Source organism: Thunnus albacares, chromosome 16 (assembly GCF_914725855.1).
Source record: "Thunnus albacares chromosome 16, fThuAlb1.1, whole genome shotgun sequence".
NCBI lineage: Eukaryota > Metazoa > Chordata > Actinopteri > Scombriformes > Scombridae > Thunnus > Thunnus albacares.
The window spans coordinates 28,912,158-28,935,434 of NC_058121.1; the positions used below are offsets into that span (position 1 = coordinate 28,912,158).

Genomic DNA, 23,277 nt, shown 5'->3' on the forward strand with positions numbered 1-23,277 from the left:
CACCCGAACAAATTATCAAGGCCGAGTCCCTTAATTCCCTCCAGTCTGCTGTGGTCAAACCATCACACAAGCGGTTAAAGTTACAGTTGACCTCAGGCGAAGGAAGGTTTCTGTTTCTAAACTAAACATTTACACAAACCAAACTGAGGGTTTGTCCAAGATGAGTTTAATATTCATAGGCAGGTTTTAAACCTCTCATATACATGTTTCCTTAGATAACACAGAGGGTTCTGGCTAATCATGCAGTCAAGAGGAATATCATTTCTCCTAATTGGTAGTGAGCTCAGTACCTGTGATTGTTGTGCCATCTATTCAACAGTAATAAATACACAGAGGACACAGCCCTTCATCAGGCAGGCAGGTGTTTGTTTGCCAGGTCGTCTGTTTGTGTTTGGAATTAATTTTTCTAACAGACTTTATATCTCAGCCAGAAATATTAAAATAAATGCAAAATCTGTGGGTTTTGCAAATCGAATTAAAAGTAATTATGTTTAATATAAATGATCCAGAGTCAAAGAAACAAAGCAAAATAATGATGATAATGAATGTTTCATCTGACAGGGATGAAACACAGAGCAGGTGCTGATGGGTGGCTGAGATCAAACCAGTTTCTACTTTCTACTTGAACAGCACACGGTGCCTTTCATTCTGGAGGGAATCTATCCCGTCCCTTCTGGACAGAAACACAAAAATAAATTAAGGTGGCAAAGCCAGTCATCTTTTAATTTAAGGCTGTGATGAAATGTCTCAAGCTAAACTTCAAAGTTTATGAAAAGGAGCCTTTGAAAATAAATGTTTAAAGTCTCCCTTCACTCAAAAAATGTGTTTTTCTTCTTGTTACTGTAGTTGGATGTTTGAGCTTCACTGTTCAGAACCGTGTGCAGTTTGTTTCACGTTCATCTGCTGGAGGAGGAAAGTTTCTCTGTGCTGACGTTTACCTACCAGCAGGATTTGTGACATCATGGAGCCAATCGTGGTCCAGTATGTAACTAATGAAAGTGTGATGTGGAAACTTGAAGCCTCCAGTGCACAAACATCCTGTGTCCAGCAGTTGGAGGTGATGATGGTGGACCGGATGGCTGCTGGCTGTGGTTGTTGTGGTTGTTGTGGTTGCTATGGTACCCAGAGCTATTTCACCAGAGAAGAGCTCATGAACATCAGGGAAACAACTTCTGCGGATTTATTTCCCAACTTTCTCATCCCATCTGTGGAATTACTGGACATTTTGTTCATCTTTGTGAAACGACGGAGGAGATGCAGACGACGCCCTCCATTAATATTTCTCTCTAACATTCGATCACTGTGCAACCAATTAGATGAACTCCGGCTAACGATGAGGGAGAACAGAGACTTTTCTTCATGGAAACTTGGTTGTGTGGATCGATAACGGACTCTGTGCTGCAGCTGGCAGATTTCCAGATATTCAGAGCCGTTTTCATACTAACAGTGGTTGGTGTAGACATGTGACAGTGATTCTGCAGCACTGTTCTCCTGTTCTGGAAACTTTTATCATCAACTGTAAACCTTCTACTCCCCCCCTGTGAGCTTGCTTCATTCATTCTGGTCGGAGGTTACGTCCCACTGCAGGTCCACGAGCTGCTGAAGTCGGCAGATGACATCATCCTCATTGGGGCTCATCTCCGGTTGGGATGACACTCAACGCTGTAAAGACAGTGGAGATGGTTGTGGATATCACCGCAGCCCCACCTGCCTCCATCACCCTGTGTGACTCCCCAGTCGACGCCGTGGAGTCCTTCCTCCTCCTGGGAACCATCATCACCCAGGGACATCAGCAGCCTTACCGAGAAGGTTCAGCAGAGGATGAACTTCCAGCGGCAGCTTAAGAAGTTCAACCTGCCAAAGTCAATCATGGTGCTCTTCTACACCAGCAGCACTGAGTCCATCACCTCCATCCTCCATCACCATCTGCTACGCCGCTGCAGCTGCCAAGGACGAGGGCAGACTGCAGAGTATCGTCTGCTGTGCCAAAAAGGTGATCAGCTGCAGTCTGTCGTCCCTCCAGGACCCTGAGGCGAGCAGGAAAGATCACGGCCGACCCCTCCCACCCCCGACACAAACTTTAGGAAACACTTCCCTCCAGCAAGAGTCTGTCAAGACACAAGAACAGTTTCTTCCTGTCTGCAGCCGCCTCATCAACAAGACCCGAGACCCCCACTCATTTCATTCTATTTAAATTATTTCTTTTTTATATTTTTAAAGGATTACTTAATTGTATGTATATTTTTGACTGTTATGTACCAACAACATCGAGGCAAATTCCTTTCATGTGCAAACCTACTCGACAATAAACCTGATTCTGATGTAATTTTAAGGATTTTAAATGAGCTAATTGGACTTTTTTTGTGGAAAAACTATATGAGACACAAATTATTCTTAAAGGGGAAATTTCAGGACATGCAGTTCAACTGTGTATCAAACACAAACATTTGTACTAATGTAAATTCATCTTGATGAAACTATGATTAGATGGCTTTCAACATTTTTCACTAACTTGACTGCAGAGTTGTACTAAGCTTTCGGCTGCAGGGGGCGCTGTTCTCCACTACATACACACTGGGCCAAAGGAAACTAGAACAAGTCTAATCCTCTAAATAATTAAAGCCTTACAGCACAGAAACATTCACACTGATATGTGGAAGCTCAATATGACATGAAAGTTGCATCAGAGCACTTATAGTACAGTGTGTATATCAACTGCTTCATAATCCATATATATATGTGTGTGTGTGTGTGTGTGTCAGGATACACTTCATGAACGTCTACAGCTGCTTCCTGAGAGGGTTCGGCTTCGTGCAAACTGCTGCTGCATGTTTCATTGATCTGCGTTGAGACGTCCTTCTCTACAAAGCAGGAGACACACATATCCGCAGCATACTGATGCAACAGCAGAGAGCAGCCAGTGTAACAGGAGGGTCTTTCCTGCCAGCTGCCATCAGGCTGCATCACACACACCCCCATCCTGACGCTGCAGCAGCAGCAGCACCAACCTGAGTCAGCCTGCGGGGCGTTGAAGCTCAGATCCAGTTTTCATTTACTAGCTACCTGTATATTTGCCACTCTGTTCTAGAAATGTCTCCTGCTCTAAGCGTCGGGATCCTGCATGAACACACGGGACAGTTATGGCTATAACATCAGGCTATAAAAATAAAACTGATTTGACATAAAACTGTAAAAGTACTTTTAAAATACCTGATTTTATTGACATTATTATATGTATTGTATCATTATACACGACAGCTGAAACTGCTAAGTCAAGTAGTCGATCCAAAATGAACCTGCAACTATTTTGAAAATCAATCAATCATTTAGGTACATTTTTAATGATTTGATGTTCCAGGTTCTTAAATGTGAGAATTTGCTGCTTTTTTTGGTCCAACATTATAATAAATTCAACATATTTGGGGCTTTGGACTGTTTATTGGACAAAAAAAGAGATTTAATGATGTCACCTTGTGCTTTAGGATATTTTAATGAACATTCACAGTTTCCTGATGTTTAATAAACCAAATGAATAATCAATTAATCAATCACGAAAAAAATTGTTATCGCACTAACATGATATGACCTCCATTCCCATGTTTGTACTCTTGTATTTGCTTTTTAATTTTCGTGTTTGTTTTGACACACTGTTCATGAATCAGTGTCCTGGTGTGTTTAGTCGCTGCTGCACTGATGCAATTTCCTGCTCTGGGATCGATAAAGCCCCCCCCCCCCCACACCGTACCACACCGTCATGTCCCTCAGGCGACGGATAATCGGAAAAATTGAATGAAAATGTTGCACATGATTTTGTGTTAGAAAGGATGTGTTTTATGTGTTTTAAACAATCATCATGAGGGCAAAAAACCTGGAAGTTAAGTCCCAGACTGAATCCTCATTAATGTATCTGAGAGGTTTTCATGACGTCGGTGCTTTTTTGGGTGATGTTTTTTGTAACTGATGTGTCTGTTTATTCCCCCCCGAAGCTGCAAGTCAAATTTCCAATGTGGAAAAATAAAGAATGAAAAAATGTAAATGGCGAATTTACTTTTGTTGGTTTAAGGCTGTTATATTAATACTTCAAATTAACATGTTAATGACTTACTGATGGTATAATTCTACATCCAGCACATTAAGGCACCCGGAGAGACAAAAGGAGGCTCAGAGTGTGTGAGACTGTCAGTTAGTCTGGCTGGTAAATGAACAGAGCATCTTGTTCCTTTCACTTGGCTTCTGGATGTTAATAGCAGTGAGCTGACTGACAGAGACAGACAGAGTGAGTCAGCACGGCTCCAAACAAGTCAAAGCTATTGTGATTCAGAAAGCCCCTTAAAAAGGGAAAAGGAAAGCACAGCAGCCACCGTAGCGCGCACACACACACACACACACACACACACACAATTGCACAAATGTATATGAACACTAGTGAAGATTTTCTCTTGCACAGATTACTTTATATCAGGGATGCACAATATTATCGGCACGTCATGGGTATCGGCCAATGAAAGCTCTAAAATGAAATATCAGCATATTATGAGAGGCCGATATGTCGTCTTTGCTTCCCTCAATGGACTGTTTCACCCTGACGGTCCCGGTGTTTCCTCCGCAGGCTGCACTTCACTCAGCTGCCCGTCAGACCCGCTGCTTCTTCCCACTTTCACCTGAATAACAAACTGGTGCTCGGTGCTCCACATAGACAGCCGGGGCTAACGTTAGCTGGGAGGCTAGCAGAGGCTAGCTGGCTGTGCTTCCCTCCGGTCATGCTGCGGCTAACACTCCGCTAGCCTCTCAGCTAACGTTAGCCCCGGTTTGTTATTCAGGTTAGGCCTGCGGAGGAAACACCGGGACCGTCAGGGTGAAACAGTCCATCGAGGAGCTGCTGTGTTCGGCTGCAGAGATAGGAAACACCTCGGCTGGCAGGATACACCACTCTGTTTGGAAAAAAAAAAATCTTTTTGGTTTATAACGGCGGTTGTCGACCAGCGTATCAGGTGCATTACCGCCACCTTCTGGTCCGGAGTGTGGACCAGAGATTAAATCCTACACATTGATCCTGTCTGTCTAATAAACTCAATGAAAACTCTACTGCTGCTCCCACTTGGCAGGTTCATTAAAGTTTTAATGTTGAGCTCCTGAACTCCAGTCTTCCTCAGTTCTTCCTTCATATATTGTCTTCATTGATCATAAATATGTGTATATATCGGCATCGGCCACAATGAGTTGGAAATATCGGCATATTGGATATCGGCAAAAAATCCAATATTGTGCATCCCTACTTTATATCATTCTTAAACATGTTTTTAGTCTTAAACCTGAACAGTAAATCTTAGTTGCAAACCTGTTCTAACCTTTCAGCCAAAATATGAAACTTTTCTCAGACTATTATTACTAAATCCTACTCAGTTATTGTCATTATAACAGTCCAGTATTACAGTATTCACTTTAACCTTTACTGTAACCCTACAATCATAACTCGTTCATCTCCTTCACCAACGCTCTCACTAACACTTGTTAGCATCTCTGCTCTTCATAAATATAGAAACACACACACACACACACACACACACACACACACACACACACACAGCCCAGCTTATTTCTCTCTTATCCAGAGAAATCCTTTCATCAGACTTCAATGCTGGGTAATCAAAGTATAAAGAACCATGTCAGTCTGCTATTGCCAGAGGCTGAAGAGAGTGTGTGTGTGTGTGTGTGTGTGTGTGTGTGTGTGTGTGTGTGTGTGTGTGTGTGTGTGTGTGCAGTCACCAGGTGCTAATCCAATACCGTGAGCTTCCCTGCTGATGTTAAGTAATATGGAAAAAAAAATAATATCAATCTCACCTGAGGCCGAACGTGTGAGACTGTTCGTAGTGAAACAGAGAATGAATCTTCACATCTGCATTCACAGCGATCAGCCTGTCAATCAAATCCTGCGGGGGTGAAAACGAGAGGCTGTGAAGAAGAACACGGCAGTTATGGTGCAAAACGAAAACAGTGTGGATATTTATGATGTGTAAGGTGGAAGATGTACATCAGCCTCTGTGTTTAGAGGTTTAGGCCTTTGTGAGGAGTGTTTGTGTGTGTGTGTGTGTGTGTGTGTGTGTGTGTGTGTGTGTGTGTGTGTGTGTGTGTGTGGGTGTGTGTGAGTGTGTGTGTGTGGGTGGGTGGATGGTGACTGAAGGCAAAATAAAAAGTGCAAACATGCCCTCAAATGGCTGAAAGAGGAACTGCATGAAGGCTGAACGACAGTGTGAGGAGGTGTGTGTGTGTGTGTGTGTGTGTGTGTGTGTGTGTGTATGTGCTGTACACTGACAGGTATGGAGGTCGGCATCTCTCTCAGGGTGTACTCGCTCTTGTTGGCTAACGGCTGCTGGCCCAGTAGCTCCCACACCGACTGGGAGGACGACAGCAGGTTGACCAAGGACAGGAAGGACTGCGGAGAGACAGGAAGTCAGACAATAAGTCAAGTATATGATAAAGAAAAGTAAAAGCAGGAAAATCAGAACTCATTATTGACCATAAATAAATGAAATTTCAAACAGCTTGTGAACAGTGATCTGATAAGATGCTTTTCATTTGTATTTTAGGTACTTTTATGGTACATTTATTATAATTTGTCTTTCTCCTACTGTGTGTGTTTTATAAAGGAGCTTTGGATAAACACGCTGTGGTTTGTGGCGTCGGTCGTCGCTACTTGTTGGTTGAAAAAATAAACCTTTAAAATGAAAAATAAGGCTAAAAGAAGAAAGATTAAACCCTCAACTAGAAGTATTTTCTCCATCCTTCTGTCATGTAGATATTCAGGGATTCACAGGGATTTTTGTCTATATGGAAAATGTGAATTGAGGCAAAAAAACAAAGCGAAACATGGAAATAAGGATATTAGAGACATTAAAATATGCTGATCACATGTGAGCATTCTTACACAAGGAACAAGACCAGGTAGATACTAATATACATACACACATATATACTCACGTCATGATGTTTGTGCCTTTTGCAATTCTATATTGACATTTTCGTTCCTGCCTGTTTGGTGTTTTTTTAGTTGAATTACAGATGTTTTCATGTGTTTTCATCTTTGTAAAGGAATAAAATCAGTTCAAAGTGAAGAAGCTTCAAATCTCCTAATAGCAGAGTTTTAAGGTGACACGTTTCCGTCTATCTGCTTCCAGCACAGACTCGGTTGAGAGGCGCTGCTGCGTTGTGCCGGCTGGGACGGACGCGGTGGTCTGACTGTATGTACAGTATGTAACCTGGCAGCTGACCCGCTGATAAGACTTTAAAGTCACCAGCGGAGGGACACAGATCACACTTCACTGGCTGTCTGTGTTCACATGGATAGTTTCACCGAGAGAGATGACTTGGCTGCTGTCAGACGCCGCCAACAACACACACACACACACACACACACACACACACACACACACACACACACACTAGAGCTTGTGACTCTGTCCTAAACTGAACCTGAAAAAGATTTTGTCCAAACTTGCACCAAAATATAAAATAAAGCTTTGTGCAACACGCAGGATGCTTAAAGTTTAATCACTTATAGTTTTCTACAAATAAACATAAAGACTATAATATTATAATATATATATATATATATATATATATATATAACGGTACCTTGAGGCAGCTCCTGTCTATGGGCTCCATGGGTGTCGGTTTGGGACGGACCACCCTGACGTCTTCGCTGCCGCACTCCAGAGCCGACCAGAGCTCGAGCACCAGCGCCCGCACGAAACCTGCAACACAACGGCGTCCAGCCAGAAGGTCACAGCTGGATTCATATGCAGAAATATTGACTTGTGAGTTTGTGGAGTAACGGAGTTCCAAAATGCTTTGAATATTTTAATAGAGCAGCATTCAAGGATTTAAAATATCAGGAAAACTCAAAGGTTACAGCAGGTCGTTTTTTGAAACAGGAAACACGGAGAGAGAAATGAAATAAAGATCTGCTGCCAGATTTAAACTGTGGACAATTATATAACATAAACCGATCAGCCAAAACATTAAACCCACTGACAGATGAAGTGAATAACATTGATTATCTTGTTAAAATGGCACCTGTCAGGCAGTTTGATATATTAGGCAGCGAGTGAACAGTCAGTTCTTCAAGTTGATGTGTTGGAAACTTTGACAAAGAGCCGAACTGTGAAGGCTAGACGACAGCATCTCCACAACAGCAGGTCTGGTGGGGTCTTCCTGGTGTGCAGTCAGTGCCTACTAAAAGTGGTCCAATGAAGGACAAGCGGTGAACCTGAGACAGGGTCCTGGATCATTGATGCAGGTGGGGAGCGAAGGCTAGACTGTCTGGTCCCTCAGAGGAGCTGCAGACCAGTCAGACTGTCCATGCTGACCACTGTCCACCACTGGAAGCGCCTACAACGGGCATCAGACCTGGACCCTGGAGCAATGGAAGAAGGTGGCCTGGTCTGATGAATGCATCATTTTCCCGGGGGAGAGATGGCACCAGGATGCATTATGGGAAGAAGGCCGGCCAGAGGAGGCAGTGTGAAACCACCTGCCTAAGCGCTGTCACACAATTTCACCCCTTCATAGCAACAGTTCTCCCTGATGGCAGCGGCCTCTTCCAGCAGGATAATACATCCTGACACACTGCAGACACTGTTCAGGGATGGTTTGAGGAACATGATGAAGAGTTCAAGGTGTTCCTCAGATCTCAATCTGATCGAGAATCTGTGGGATGTTCTGGAAAAACAAGTCTGATCCACGGAGGCTCCACCTCACAGCTGACAGGCTGAGGTCTTGGTGCCAGATACCAGAGGAACCTTCAGAGGTCTGGTGGAGTCCTGCATCCACTGGTCACAGCTGATTCAATGGTTTTAATGTTACGGCTGATCGATGTACGTCTTAATCATTAGACTCCTCAAATATTTGTGTAATTTTACACCTTCACACTGTCACCAAGCTTTATGTGAAATGCATACAGATAAGACTTAGCTATGCTACATGTACATCTGGAGAAAAAAAAGCATTTCTAAGATAAGAAGACATTGAAATCTGAGATGTATTTCTCTTCAAACAGCTGCTCATATCACCTCCATTGTTAATCTTGAAAGACTGACATGTACAGTAACACCTCCTCTTGTTCCTTCCTCCATCCACTAATCCTGGGAAACACTTTGACGAAGACGTTGCTCCCTCGGCTGCACGACGGCTAGAAAAACACAACTTACCATACGAGCCTGAAGCATCACAGCTGGTAAGAGCTGGTGTGTGTGTGTGTGTGTGTGTGTGTGTTAGTGCTTTAGTACCTGAACTGTGCAAAGCCGCCACGCCGGGAGCAGTCGCTGCCACCTGAGTCACCATCACCCCGTATCCAAACTTCTCACAGCGGCTCACCTTCAGAAAAAACACACAAACCCCCCTTAATGTTTATAATATATAATATAATATTGAAATATTGTAATCTGGTATATTTTACTTATATCAAATAAAAAGTAGTGAGACTTTGGAGTCCTGAAAAGGCTTCTACATGATGTAGTTTAGTGCGCTGAGGAGAAGTCAAACTGTAAATTGATTCATTAATTACAACATAATGTCACAACTAAAAATAAACTAAATATGATTACATTCTATAATTAAAGTGAAATGCCAAATGAGAGAAGCAATTACAAGAGTGAGTAAACAATGGCAGTAAATTAAGCCCAGGGGGGATTAACTAAGGTTTGTAGTAAGAACGAGTCTACAATATGAATGACGGACAATACTACGTATGTACGGCATACGTAGAGTCCGGAGATTAATAAATGAAAGCCAGCGTGGGAGCAGCAGCAGCAGCGTGTCTCAGCCTCCAGGCTGCTGCTGAATACTGAACAGTCTCCAGGAAACATGACGGCGCTCTCCAGGAGGAGCAGCAACCAATTACCACGTCTGCAGAATTAATTAGAGACGACGACGGGCCGACAGAATGAACAAAGGTTTTTAAGATGTTATGTTGGAAATACTGTATACATGCATGTTTTATTATATATAGAAAAGGTTTAGTTTGTGCAGGAAACAAGCTTTAAAAGCACTGCGCATAAACAAACTAAAAAAACTAAATTACTCGTTTTCATAATTCAATTTTTAATTACAAATGTCTTTTTTCCTCAAGCCTCATTATCAGTGATTAAATAATGAATTTGCACAACTTTAAATCTAATATCTGTTTATCTCTTTAAGATGATCTCTCACCGCTGATGTTTTCAATAACTTTAAATGTGTATTTAATGTAACAGAAGACTCTGCTGTGGCTCTAAGTGTTGACTTTCTGTACGTATCAATAGTCAATAATATCGACGGCCGAAGAGCAAAACCTCCGATCTGAAGAATGCGCTTTTTTGAGAAAACTAAAAACAACTTGTTTTCTTGCAGAATGCTATTTGTTAAGGACACTAAATACATAATACACTGTTTTTGGACTATATTATTATATTATGTGTTATTAGATATTAATGCCTCGCAAAGTGCAGATAGGAGCTTCTGCGCTTGGTGCAAGTTGGAAGAGGTTCTACAAAACAATGCTCTAAAAGTTAAGTTTGTTTTCAGGTAAAAATAGATAGTAAATGTAAGTTACTACATCGTAGGATACTCGGGTCAGAATTCCTTCCACTGGAGATGAATGTTCAGTGATTCGTGCTGCAGCTTCTCTACACATCCAGAGACTCTGCGTTGTGTTTTTGTTTTGTTGTGAGACTTTTCTGTCACAATGAAGGGCGGGATTATCTTGATTATCTTAATTATCTTAATTATCTTAATTATCTTGATTATCCTGCAGACAGACTGAATATAAGCAGCCTTCCTTGTTCTCATCATCCAAAGTGAAATCCGCCAATCAGAAAGTTCTGCAGATAAGAGGTTTGGCCATCGATATGGCAAATATTCCCTTGAACTTCATAATATTACTTTGGTGAGAAGGATTAAAACTGAGCCACTGCCTAAGTTATTTCTTCCAGGACTTTCATAGAGTTGTCGAAAAACTTCCATCCAACTATAAAGTCACACTTTTTAACTTAAATCTACTCCCGGTGCAATTTACGCCTAAATGACTGTAGCAACATCTGGATTTCCTTGCTAGTAGTTTTTTTTTTTTTTTGCGGTGTTGGACTCTACGTGCACGGCTGCTGAGGTAACGTTGAGTCACTTATCCTGCAAACTGCTCCACTGGGGCGTCTGACGGGACCTCGACATTACTGCAAACCTTCTAAATGTTTGTACTGGAGAGCAGTGCAGCTGGAAAACTGGGTTTCATAAATATAAACTGGTGAAGAATGAGTGAAGATTATGCAGCTCGGCACGGTAGTGAAGCGTAAATATTTTATTACCTGTAGTTTCTTGGTAAAGCGTGAGAACATGTAGGAGACGCACTCATTGATGGCTCCTGTCTGCTGGAGCAGCTGCAGACCTTTAGGAGTTGCAGCAAAGTTCAGCAGGCTGTCCAACAGCGTCTCCTCCCAGATGAGCCTTTTACACATTCAGACATGAGACACAGACAGCAGGTGATCAATCTGGGAAACGTACAGGTGACCATGACAGGAGTGTTTGTTGTGTTCTTTGCTCTGTTTAACAATAGCTCAGCATAAAAACCAGCTTCCTTACATTGACTCAAAGCTTCAGAGTTTCTTTTTTCTTGTTCACTGTGACGTTAAATCATCACAATGATGCAGCAGATGGGACACTAATGCATGTGAAATGTAAAAACAAAGCAGTCTGAAGAAGCTCAGTAGTGACAAAAAGCCCCAGCGATCACATCACGTCGTCAGTTACTGCTGCTGACAGATAGATGGAGAACTTGATTGATCCCAGCGGGGATTTGCAGAAGCTATGTCAGGTTTTTCTCTGCATCTGGATATTAAAGAAAGCTGCACAAAGCGAGTTTGCACCAACTTTCCTGCTTGGCAGTGAAAGTTAACTGTTAATATAATATAATACTTTACAGCTACAGTGCAGGACTTTTGTCTCCCCTTCTGGCAGTGACAGTATTACAAAAACACTGTTGACACCTGCTTTGATCCATTCAGTCCATTAACATTTGGACAGTCTAGAAGAGCAGCTTCTACTGGAAACTGGAAGATTCATCCAGCCAGCGCAGGAATGTCGACTCCAGATTAAAAACTCTGTTTACTGTGAAACACAGAGAGATTTATCTGGTGGTGAAAAGCTTAATCAGCATTGTGTGAACTCGTTTGACTTCACTGTAAGAGACGTTCATTTTTATGTAAAAGTTCAACACTGCAGGTTTAAACCTTTGTTCCCATTAATGTGAACTCCACCCAGCACACATATTTACCAACCAGGCCAGCTTACATAACTTTTTTTTTTTTTTTTATCAGAAAGATTGCCAAATCTAATCTGGAAGACGCTCTTGAGCGTCGATGTGTCGTTTCTTGTAGGTGGAGAACATCTGGGCAAAAAGGGCGAGTCTACAGAATCTCATTTTATTGTCTATGTTTCTAAGGATGGCCTTATTTAATAAAAATCTAAACTAACACACCTTTAGAGTGATTGATATCAACATTGCACGCAGCTCACATGGCCTGTGTTGGGTTTGAGTGAAACCTTCTTGACAGGAGGTGAAATAAAACAGAGCTATTTAGTTGTCAGATCAGTTTGTGTTGCTAAGCAACAGTATGACAGGCTGTATCACATATTACTCTGAGATAAATTAATGGTGATGTCAAAAACCTTTATGGTATCCTGGCATCATGGTCTAACATCTTGAACCTGCTGGACGTAGCGTCACTGGATGCAGTGGACGTTCGGGCCTGTTATTATTGTTTAGTTGGTTTGAGTCAAACAGCTGTCACTACAGTGTTACCTAATGCACACACGCCAGTACAGCTGTTCACGTTTGTACGTTTACAGTCATATTGGACAAGAGGAAAAGCTTCATGTTAGAGGCTGTAAATTACAAATCCAAAAAAGTACAAAACAAGTTAATCATTCAAAATTCTTCTTTGATGATCCTGCAGTAACAGCTCACTGGAGCAGAGATGAGCCTGTGTAATTACTGAATTATGGTTAATCTTTGCTTTAATTCCAGGTCTTCAGATGTATTTATGTGTGTAGAGATTCTTACATGTTCTGGAGTTCCTGAGTGGATGTTCCAGCGTCGGTTCCAGGTACTGGGGTCAGAACCCTTTCTGACAAGGAACTGGTCTACAAACAAAAAGGTTTTACAGTGGCAGACTGAACATTCTTTAGCCTACAGACTGATATCAGATTACTGGAGTGTGAAGACAATTTCAGAAACCTGATGATTTGTTTGTGATTTAATTTGTATTTTTGGTTTCATAAATGGTTTTATTTTAGTGTTTTTACATGTGTTTGTGTGTCTTTCATGATATTCTGTTAAGTGTTGTACCTATCATGTTTGTCTTAATGATGCTTTCTTGGTTAAGTCACACTTGAAAACCATCTTAAATCTTAAAGGAAACCAACAAATTAAAAAAAAAAAAAAAAAAAAACATCCTAGAAATGCACTGAACATTGAAAATTAATCTAGCAGATGGATTTAATCTCCATTATTGTAAATTCACTGTGAATAAATACTAAAATAGTTCATAAACCAACATTCACATCTGAGGAAAAAACTGTCAATCAAACCTTTAACTGTTATTTGCTTTATGAACTACTTCAAATCACATGCTTCCTTTAAACTTTAGGGGCATGTTGATGTGTGTTTCTACTGTATCGGGGGGACTGAAGTCAACAGTAGGTTGTAATGACACTACGTGACATCAGCAGAGTAGATGTGGACTTGGATTTGAGACATCGTGCAGTACATGCTGTCCCGTACGTGCAGGCTGGTGATTAATATTTAACACAGACTGGGTGAAGTCAGGAGGAAGTCAGCAGGAAAAAAGGCTGCAGATTGAAGCCACGCTGTCTCGTACAAGTTAATTTTTGACATGAAAGTTTTGGATAATAAAGTTAAGACATTAGGTGGGATCGTCTCCTTCCTTGTAGCAGCAGTTTCACAACAAGTCTTTTCTAAAATAATTACATCTTGTAGCAGGAACGGTTGACACGTTTGGTTTTGGTTGCACATTCAATTTTCAAGTTTTGATTTTCAGTTTTGTTTCTCGGTACGTACTGTATCAGTTAAAGGGATTCTGATTTTGATGCTTAATTCTGACAGTCCCGGTATTCTAAAAACTAAATGAAGCAAAATAAAAAGGCTCAGTTAACGCCCTCCATGCGTGAGCGGCGGCGGTGCTTTTCTTGCTACGGTGAATGAATGAAGAGACGACGCTGCATTCATCAAGCAAATGAAACATGACAGGAGTAAAAGTGATCATTAGAGGTGGACACCCCTCCATTAGATATTCTCCTTACAATGTTTTTATGGGGGGGGATTAGTCAAGCAGGGCTCTCCAAGAAAGGGTCTCACTTCTTGCATTTACAGTATCTGTCTATTCATGATGATTTTTAATATATTTGAGTTTTTTTTGTTGCATAAAGTACTTAAAAACACTTTTGAGTCAGCCGAGCAAACCTCCATTCAAGGCAGACTGGGAGATTTTGTGCAGAAGCAGATTTTTTTGAAACAAAAACAACAATCTGCCTGAAGAGATTAGGCTCAGAGTCTCTTTCCTCTTTTCTCCTTAAAACACACTTTTACCCTTCAGCACATCCTGGTTTCAGCTGACGCCTGCATGACTCCACTTTTTGTCTGTTTCTGTTGGTTTTTACCCGATTTTATTTTATCGCATCCTGTTTCTCCAGAGATGATTTACTGTCAAAGCACTTTATAATCTTATCTTATATATTATTATCTGATACATTCCCCTAAAAATAACTATGGTCTTTTTCAGTCTATTCTTTAAACACTCAAGATCAGATCATTCACTAAGCATCTGCAACTATGAGTCCTGCAGGTTGTTTCCACTCTTATCAGTGTGATATCCAGAAATAAGGTGCAGGTACCTTTTTCCATGCAGCAGCTACAGCCTTGTGCAGGCCGTACAGTCGGAGGACCTGTAAACCCTCACAGGTGTTGTATATCTGCCTACAGACGAAGATAAAGGCTCCACATAATGTATGAGACACGTCGGATTGACTCGGCGATGAAAGCTCCTTATCCAGCAGCTTCAGGGTGAACTGTACTATCACATGAGCAGCAAAGGTTCTGGAGACGAGACAGAAAACAGATAAAGAGAGAAGATACTGAGATCCAAGATAGACGCATGTTCGTGTGTAATAATGTTTGGAAAAATGTACAAAGGGTTCAGAGCCTCAAGGTGACTGATGGTGGAGAAGTTAAAGGACCAGTGTGAAGGATTTTTAGTAGCATCTAGCAGCGAGGTGCTTTGTTGTTCCTGGTTGTTTTCTCCAGTTAATTACATTCAGGTACTTTCCTTTATTACTGTAAGTGATGCATTTGTTAAGTTTCCTGAGTTTTAATTCATCAAACTGACAGGATTTCCTTGTCTGTACAACATCTCTACATTTTTTGGGTAAGAAGACAGATTAAGATCTCTAGAGCACTTTCATAAACTCTCATTAGCTCAACATATTTCTCAAAGGAGGCAGCGTTCATACAGAGAAATAAATGCCAGACTAGAGCACTTTAGTCAAAACAAGCCTTGGTGAAAGTGTCACTGTTCAGGATGTTGTTTCAGGTTGGACAGATTGACCCAGCTGAGGTCAGAGCCAGCCGACAGAATACTAAACTAACCCGGAGCCATTAACAAAACCTATTTATTTAAGAGTTTTTTGCTATAATGACACTTGAATGGATCAAAGATATAATCCCAGTGATTGACAAAGCAGTTATATCCTCAGGTCTAATCTGCTCTCTGTGCAGAAGCAGAAGGATTTGTTATGCAAACTTAACTCTACACTGAAGTCTTCTAGCCGAGTCTGGGAAATGTAATTTATTCATTACCATCAAGAATACAAAATTGCACTTTGTATTTGATCGTACTTCAATCACAGCGTCTCACCTCTCACTGTGGGCTATAACCAGATTCTTCTCATACAAGAAGAGAGCTAATCCTCTGTCAGTGTTTGCGATGCGAGCCAGAACGTCAGCGATGAGCGTCAGTGTTGCTGCAGGAGACTTTAATTTGACCTGAAAACCACATAGAAATAAACAGACAACATTACCCAACAGTGTCAGACACGAGCGAAATCCCCGAGAGGGATGAGCTGATATTGAAAATTGAAATTACATCATTAACTTCAATGATGATGGAAATATGAAAAAGCTGTTATATTTTCAGAAGCGAGCTTCAATTATTCCAAACAGTTTGTGAAACGCTGACTGATGATAAAAAAAAACTGTCCTGCTGAGACAAAGTGCTTAAAAAAAAATAAAGAACAGCTGCTTGTTCCAGCTTGATTATAACAAACACTTCAGGATTCAGACTTCGTGTTGGAATCAAGGTTAAAAAAACTGTCAGTTTGGATACGTTTAGGATACGTTTAGGATGCGTTTAGGATATGTTTAGGATACATTTAGGATACGTTTAGGATATGTTTAGGATACATTCAGGATACGTTTAGGATATGTTTAGGATACATTCAGGATACGTTTAGGATATGTTTAGGTGATGTATAGAATAAGTTTAGGATATGTTTAGGATATGTTTAGGATACATTTAGGATATGTTTAGGTGATGTATAGAATAAGTTTAGGATATGTTTAGGATACGTTTAGGATAAGTTTAGGATACATTTAGGATATCTTTAGGATAAGTTTAGGATATATTTAGGATAAGTTTAGGATAAGTTTAGGATACATTTAGGATACATTTAGGATATGTTTAGGATATGTTTAGGATACATTTAGGATACATTTAGGATACATTTAGGATATGTTTAGGATAAGTTTAGGATACATTTAGGATATGTTTAGGATAAGTTTAGGATACATTTAGGATACATTTAGGATAAGTTTAGGATACATTTAGGATACATTTAGGATAAGTTTAGGATACATTTAGGATATGTTTAGGATAAGTTTAGGATACATTTAGGATACATTTAGGATAAGTTTAGGATACATTTAGGATATGTTTAGGTGATGTATAGAATAAGTTTAGGATACGTTTAGGATAAGTTTAGGATACATTTAGGATATGTTTAGGATAAGTTTAGGATACATTTAGGATACATTTAGGATAAGTTTAGGATACATTTAGGATATGTTTAGGTGATGTATAGAATAAGTTTAGGATATGTTTAGGATACGTTTAGGATAAGTTTAGGATACATTTAGGATATGTTTAGGATAAGTTTAGGATACATTTAGGATATGTTTAGGTGATGTATAGAATAAGTTTAGGATATGTTTAGGATACGTTTAGGATAAGTTTAGGATACATTTAGGATATCTTTAGGATAAGTTTAGGATAAGTTTAGGATATGTTTTTAGTTGTAGGATTCACATTTAGAGTCAAGAAGATATGTAGATTGGGGGAAGGTTAATGAAAGACCGGTTACAGGTTGATGTATTTATGACACCTGAAGCTGCTCTATTCTGATATTTTGTGCCACAGTCAGAAATCTTGTAACACCAAAAGATTAAGTCTCTATTAAACATTCAGCATCTTCCTCAGAATTATAATCCTCAGGTTGTGAAAGACCCGTAAATAACATTGACACCATTAGGAAGCTCAGTTTTGGGTTAATGGTTGTTTGAGGGAAGATGATCTAACTTACATGGCAGGAAAAACACTAGAATTTCAGCTTGTCTATTTTACTGTAATAAAGAAGCTTTATTGAGTCGGTGTGGTTGTGTTTTACCTGCTGTCCATTGAGCAGAGCTATAACAGGAGCCAGCAGCGTCTCTATCACAGCGGTGTGATGGAGACACTCTGCAGCACATTCTGTCCTCTCACACAACATCCACAGCAGCTCCATCACCAGACTGCTCGGCGACAATGAGTCTGAAAAAAAAAACAACCAGTGAATTATGACCCTTTTCCAACAGAATTTAAAAGCACTTTCTGTTTATATCGTGTCTACATTTTATTAAGCTGAATTACACGCGTGTCAATTCATCTACTTTTTAAAAACAGACAGTAAAAACTGCTGGATGCTCGTAGTTGGATATGTGCATTTACGGTTCATTTCCATTTTTGTAGGTTTTATATGTAGATGTGCTTTTTTTGTTTTATGTTAATAATAAATCTAAGAACCCTCTACATAAGTTTATACATGTGTCTATGAGGAACTTAAAGGTGGATCAATCTAAGATAAGATGAAGTTACTGTTGATACTTAATTCTTAATAATATTTTAGGAATTGCATTCTGCAGCATCATGACGCTGCTCTGAATAAACTCTTATCTTATCAGACTGCAGGTAAAATATTAATATGAATCTATGACTCACTCAGCATGACTCTGCAGTTGGTGACGATCCTTTGACAAAGTCAAGGTGGATCATTGATCACCGATCACTGCTGCGGTCGGTGTAATTCATGAGAATGAATGGAGCATTAAGGAAGGTCTCAGGAGAAAATAGTGCTGCATGACTCAGTGCAAGGTTAAGAGATTAAAGATATGGTCTGAGGAACGGTCCCTGATCCCAGACTCACTGTCTGGACTGTCACCAGGGAGGAAGCTGAAACTCATTGACGCAGGTTATATCTTTGTGGGGGGACTCACCTGTGTGTGACGCATCACTGTGCGGGGGTTTGGGGTGTTGGTACATGATGTTAATCAGGATGACAACCAGGTCTGTCAGGCTGACTGGATCTGAAACACATGATGAATAAGTAAATCAGTCTGGTTACTGAGGCATGAGGAAGCATGTCTTCATATTCCATATTATACACCATAACACATACACATATCAGAGCTGAAGGAGCTTGTTGATTAACTGATTGGTCGATCACCTTAAAATTAATCAACAATAATGTTATTGATCATCATTTATCAAATAAAATCACACATTTGCCAATTGAATTTTCTTAAATATGAAAATGTGTTGCTTTTTTGTTTTATATCATTGTTTATTGACTATATTTGGGTTTTGGACTGTTGATTGATCAAAATAAATGGTAACTGGTCTGTACTTGTATAGCGCCTTTCTAGTCTTCCAACCACTCAAAACGCTTTTACACTACAAATCACACTCACCCATTCACACACATTCATAGGCTGAATGGGTACAGGGGCTACCAACCTGCCCGTCAGAGGAAACTAATCATTCACACACATTCATACACTGATGGTTCAGCCATCAGGAGCAATTCGGGGTTCAGTATCTTGCCCAAAGACACATCGGCATGTGGACTGGAGGAGCCGGGAATCGAACCGCTGATCTTCCGATTAGTGGACGACCCGCTCTACCTCCCGAGCCACAGCCGCCCACAATAAGCGATAAGAAGACTCTTTGGGCTCTAAGAAACTGTGATTATTGTGATATTTTCTGACTTTTTCAGACTAAATGATATGTCCAATCAGAAAAAGAATCCACAGATCAATTTATAATAAAAATAATTGTTAGTCACAGTCCCATCCACAGCCCGTACTAACGACGATGACTTTAATGATGATAATTATTTGCCATTACATTTGTATCGAGGAAAACATCCACATGACTCATGTGGTTGAGAAACTGGTGTTGGTGTCACCTCAGGGTGCGGACAGACTCACAGAGTCCACAGAGTAACCCGAATAAAAAACCATCCCAACATTAATGATTTGACTGATTTGATAGAATGACTAAGAGGAAGGTTGAATAAAAAGGGTTCAGTACAGCAACAGCAAACAATGACTCTGTTTTAAAGGTCTGCCAGTGTATCATTCACACTGTTACGTAACATTATCAGTGATTTAAACGAGGTGGGAGGTAGACCATCACTGTACAGCCTAACAGGGAGTGGTACCAGTGTAAAATGAGATTATCTGCTGTAAAGATCAGAGGGATTACTTTCCCAGTAAAACCACTAAAAGAGAGATATGACCTGCACCTCATCATCTATTCGTCCCTTTAAGTCGAACCATTAGTGAATTCTTCTTCTCCTGCAGCTGCCAGTAGAAGGACAATATAGATTATTCAGCTCTTTACAGGGTTTAGACATTAACTACAGTAAAAAATGTTCATTTCTTTTAGTGAAGTTATGTAAGAAATTTAAAAAAAAAACACACCATAAACACTGCTGTGAGAGAACAGAAGAATTTCACCTTTACGGTTCTTCACTTTGACAGGAAACAGTTTTCTCCCGTTAGTGTAGATGAGGAGTTTCCCCAAAACACAAAGCGAGTGGACGAAGAAGACGTATTCGAGCTCCTTTCCTGTATAGACGCTCCGCTGGACGGAGCCTGAAACACAAAATAACTATTTAAAATTTAAACAAACAGTCTCATAACATTTCCATCTTCTCCAAATATTGTTGATACTGTTTGCAAGCTGTTACCATCCAAAGGCCCAAATATTCAAGTGTTGCACAACAAAAAAAAACATAAATGTGCATGTTCAAATGAACTAATATACTAAATAAATAAACCATGATGAGTGTCCTGCAGATATTTCATTAATATTCCACAATATTTAAAGCTTCTATAATAAAATGAGCCTGAAAAGTGTCATCCTTGAAGAGCCTCTGGAATCTGAAAGAAGCACATCTCAGAGAACTCTTATTCTTTTATGAGCAGCGTATCAGGTGGCAGGAAGTCGACGTATCTCTGCTCATCCGAGACAAGGTCGAAATGTTCTGTGTCTGCAGGAGGCAGCTGGCTCCCAGCAGATAACACACCGACACCCTTACGCCTCGTCTCCCGCCTCCTTCACTCTCATTTACTGCATTTTCACACTTAAATACGTGACTGGATGTGCGGCTGTTTTATCATAAATCCTCAATTTACCATGTTCATTTTGCAAAATTAGGTTAATAACCGTAAATAAACCATCAGAGTGCAGCAGTTTATGGATACAGATTCTCTCCACAGTGATGATGTAGTTTTAAGATATTAGAGTGAATAATAATAATTAATAATAATTATCCTGATTATTTCAGAGCTGTTTTGACTTTGAGAGCAGTTGTGTGGCTAAATAATCTTCACTCAAAAATCAAGTTTTCCTGAGCTTTCACATGCATCTCACGGCCTTCTTCAGCTGATGAGGATCAATAACATTTTATTATCTGAAGCTTTTTGAATTCCTTATAGAGTCTAATTAGGTACAATATGGAATTTTCTTATCTAATATCTAATAAACCTGCATTTCCTTCCTCATAAAACATCCGCAAAGACGATTTTTAAATATTTTAAATCCTGCATCGTTTATCTGTGTTTGCTAGCTTGCGTTCTTCTTCTCACCTGCCTTTTTTTGGCGCATTGCTACTCTTCTTCCTGCGTTACTCCCTCCGAGCTGTAGGAGCTAAATAACACATCAACGAGTGAAATCTGCCTCCCGTTAACCTCTTCTGTTATCTATAAAACCAGCTGAAGTGACAATTAAAACCCTCACTCCTCCTGTTTTTAACCTGTGAGACTGAAGTACATCCAGCAACATTTTGCCTCAGATTGTATCAGTATTATTTTTATACTTGTGGTTCTTAAATATCTGTTTGTCTTTTCTGCTTGAACTTCAGTTTATTTATTATTTATTTGGTGTCTCTTCCTGAATGCTGATAGTTTTCTGTCTGTTGTTTCTTTTCTTTCTTCATTTTAATGTTGTTTCCTCTGTTTTTTAATGTCAGCAGCGGCTGCACGAGTCTGAGTACAAATACATTTAACACCCGCAGCTTTCAAATGAAGCATCACGTTCTCATTAGACGTCCGCAGTAGTTCAGCCTGAGTGTTTTATTTTTTTTGCTTTGTTTCACAGGACGCATTAATGCAGCTTTACTGTGAATGTGCTGATGTTTAGCACACAGAGTGAGACGCGGAGTGCAGATTGGTATTTACGCCTGAGAGACTTCAGACTGTTGTTACTCACCAGCGTTCTGCTGCTGCTCCGCTGACTGAGGATCAGATGACTCGTTTGTGAAACGTTCACAGGATTCACTGTAATGGATACACTGCTGGAGAGCTGCTACGATCTGGGAAAAAAAATATATTACAACAACTGGCTGAATGAGACGACGTCTACTAATCTGCTGCTATGAACAGGCTGAAAACAACAAGCTCACTGAGGAACAGATGATCAATGCAGCTTCTTCTATTGGGACGAGAATCATTCTTAGCGTTTATATAAATCCAGGAACCTTCGGGAATTTCAATGCTCTGCAATGCAGGAGTAGTTCAGGCTTCCAGCGATTTAAAAAAAAAAAGTTATTGACAGTTACTTTAGAGAAAGTTGTAGAAGTGATTCCACAGTAATCCTCCCTGCAGTCACAGCCAGAGTTCAGAAGGAGCTTTAAGAGGCAGGATTAAAGAATCAATTCTTAAAATGACAAAGTGGTTCTCGGCTCTTGCGGCCTCTTGTCTCTGATGCTCCCGCGTTGACCTGCAGCGTTCGGCTGAGTGAATTACACATAACCCAACAAATACATCTGTTTCCAATTTCAACACCTCGGAAGAGTCGGTTCAGGCGAAAAAACTGAAAGAGCAAATTCAGCTTCTCTAATAGGCTGGAGGATGAAACCAGGAAATGTGTATTTGCAGCTGGAAACAGGTCGTCCATCAGCCTCTCAGAGGAACTGTGTTGTTCCCCTGCGAGCAGAACTCACTTCGCTCCTGCTTTCTACCTTTTTCTAAATCATTCTGCACTCTTTCTATAACGCTGCAGTTTCAGATGCCTCAGCGGGGGGGGGGGGCGAGGGTTTGAAAACCTTCTGGAAAGACTTTTGATCATTTGGTTGCTTAGAGATATTGATTATTATGTGAAACACTCACCAGAGACTTGTATTTTCTCTCCAGGAGTCTGAGAACCACAGTCCGACTGTAGAAGCCGTGCTGAATATGAACAAGACATTAAAAATACACAAATAAATCCTTATGTGTGCAATAAATCTACATGATAACATGTACAAAAACGCGTTCTGCACAAGTCAGAAACGCATGTTAAGTTATAATACACACCATCCACTTTTTGAACCAGGTGGCTTTAATATCCAGTAAGGCCAGTAAGTGAACAGGTTCCAAGATCTTCTCTGTCCGAGGTGAAGCTGAGCCAAGTTCATGATGGAAGGACAGAAGGGAGAAGGTGCTCTCTATAACTTCCTCCATGTACCTAAAGCAGGAAAGGAAGAATGAGACCAAATATACATATTATTATTATTATTATTATTATTATTATTATTATTATTATTATTATTATTATTATTATCATTATTATTATTATTATAGATAAGTAAAGTATACTT

The 23,277-nt window shown here is 40.2% G+C and overlaps 1 protein-coding gene across 5 annotated transcripts in view; it reads right to left on the reverse strand.

Annotated features, from left to right (window-relative positions):
- The window catches only part of tbc1d32 (TBC1 domain family, member 32), an 84,519-nt gene that overhangs the window by 55,802 nt on the left and 5,440 nt on the right, over nucleotides 1–23,277 (reverse strand). For all 5 annotated transcript variants that reach the window (XM_044376346.1, XM_044376344.1, XM_044376342.1 and 2 more), the window contains exons 10-23: nucleotides 22,994–23,144; nucleotides 22,808–22,867; nucleotides 21,909–22,011; nucleotides 20,153–20,290; nucleotides 18,629–18,718; nucleotides 17,764–17,906; nucleotides 15,960–16,087; nucleotides 14,941–15,142; nucleotides 13,091–13,170; nucleotides 11,337–11,475; nucleotides 9,285–9,372; nucleotides 7,633–7,751; nucleotides 6,314–6,433; nucleotides 5,842–5,930 (exon numbers count right to left, since the gene is read on the reverse strand). In XM_044376346.1, the coding sequence (XP_044232281.1) occupies nucleotides 5,842–5,930; nucleotides 6,314–6,433; nucleotides 7,633–7,751; nucleotides 9,285–9,372; nucleotides 11,337–11,475; nucleotides 13,091–13,170; nucleotides 14,941–15,142; nucleotides 15,960–16,087; nucleotides 17,764–17,906; nucleotides 18,629–18,718; nucleotides 20,153–20,290; nucleotides 21,909–22,011; nucleotides 22,808–22,867; nucleotides 22,994–23,144 (1,650 nt within the window). The remainder of the gene's footprint in view (nucleotides 1–5,841; nucleotides 5,931–6,313; nucleotides 6,434–7,632; nucleotides 7,752–9,284; nucleotides 9,373–11,336; nucleotides 11,476–13,090; nucleotides 13,171–14,940; nucleotides 15,143–15,959; nucleotides 16,088–17,763; nucleotides 17,907–18,628; nucleotides 18,719–20,152; nucleotides 20,291–21,908; nucleotides 22,012–22,807; nucleotides 22,868–22,993; nucleotides 23,145–23,277) is intronic.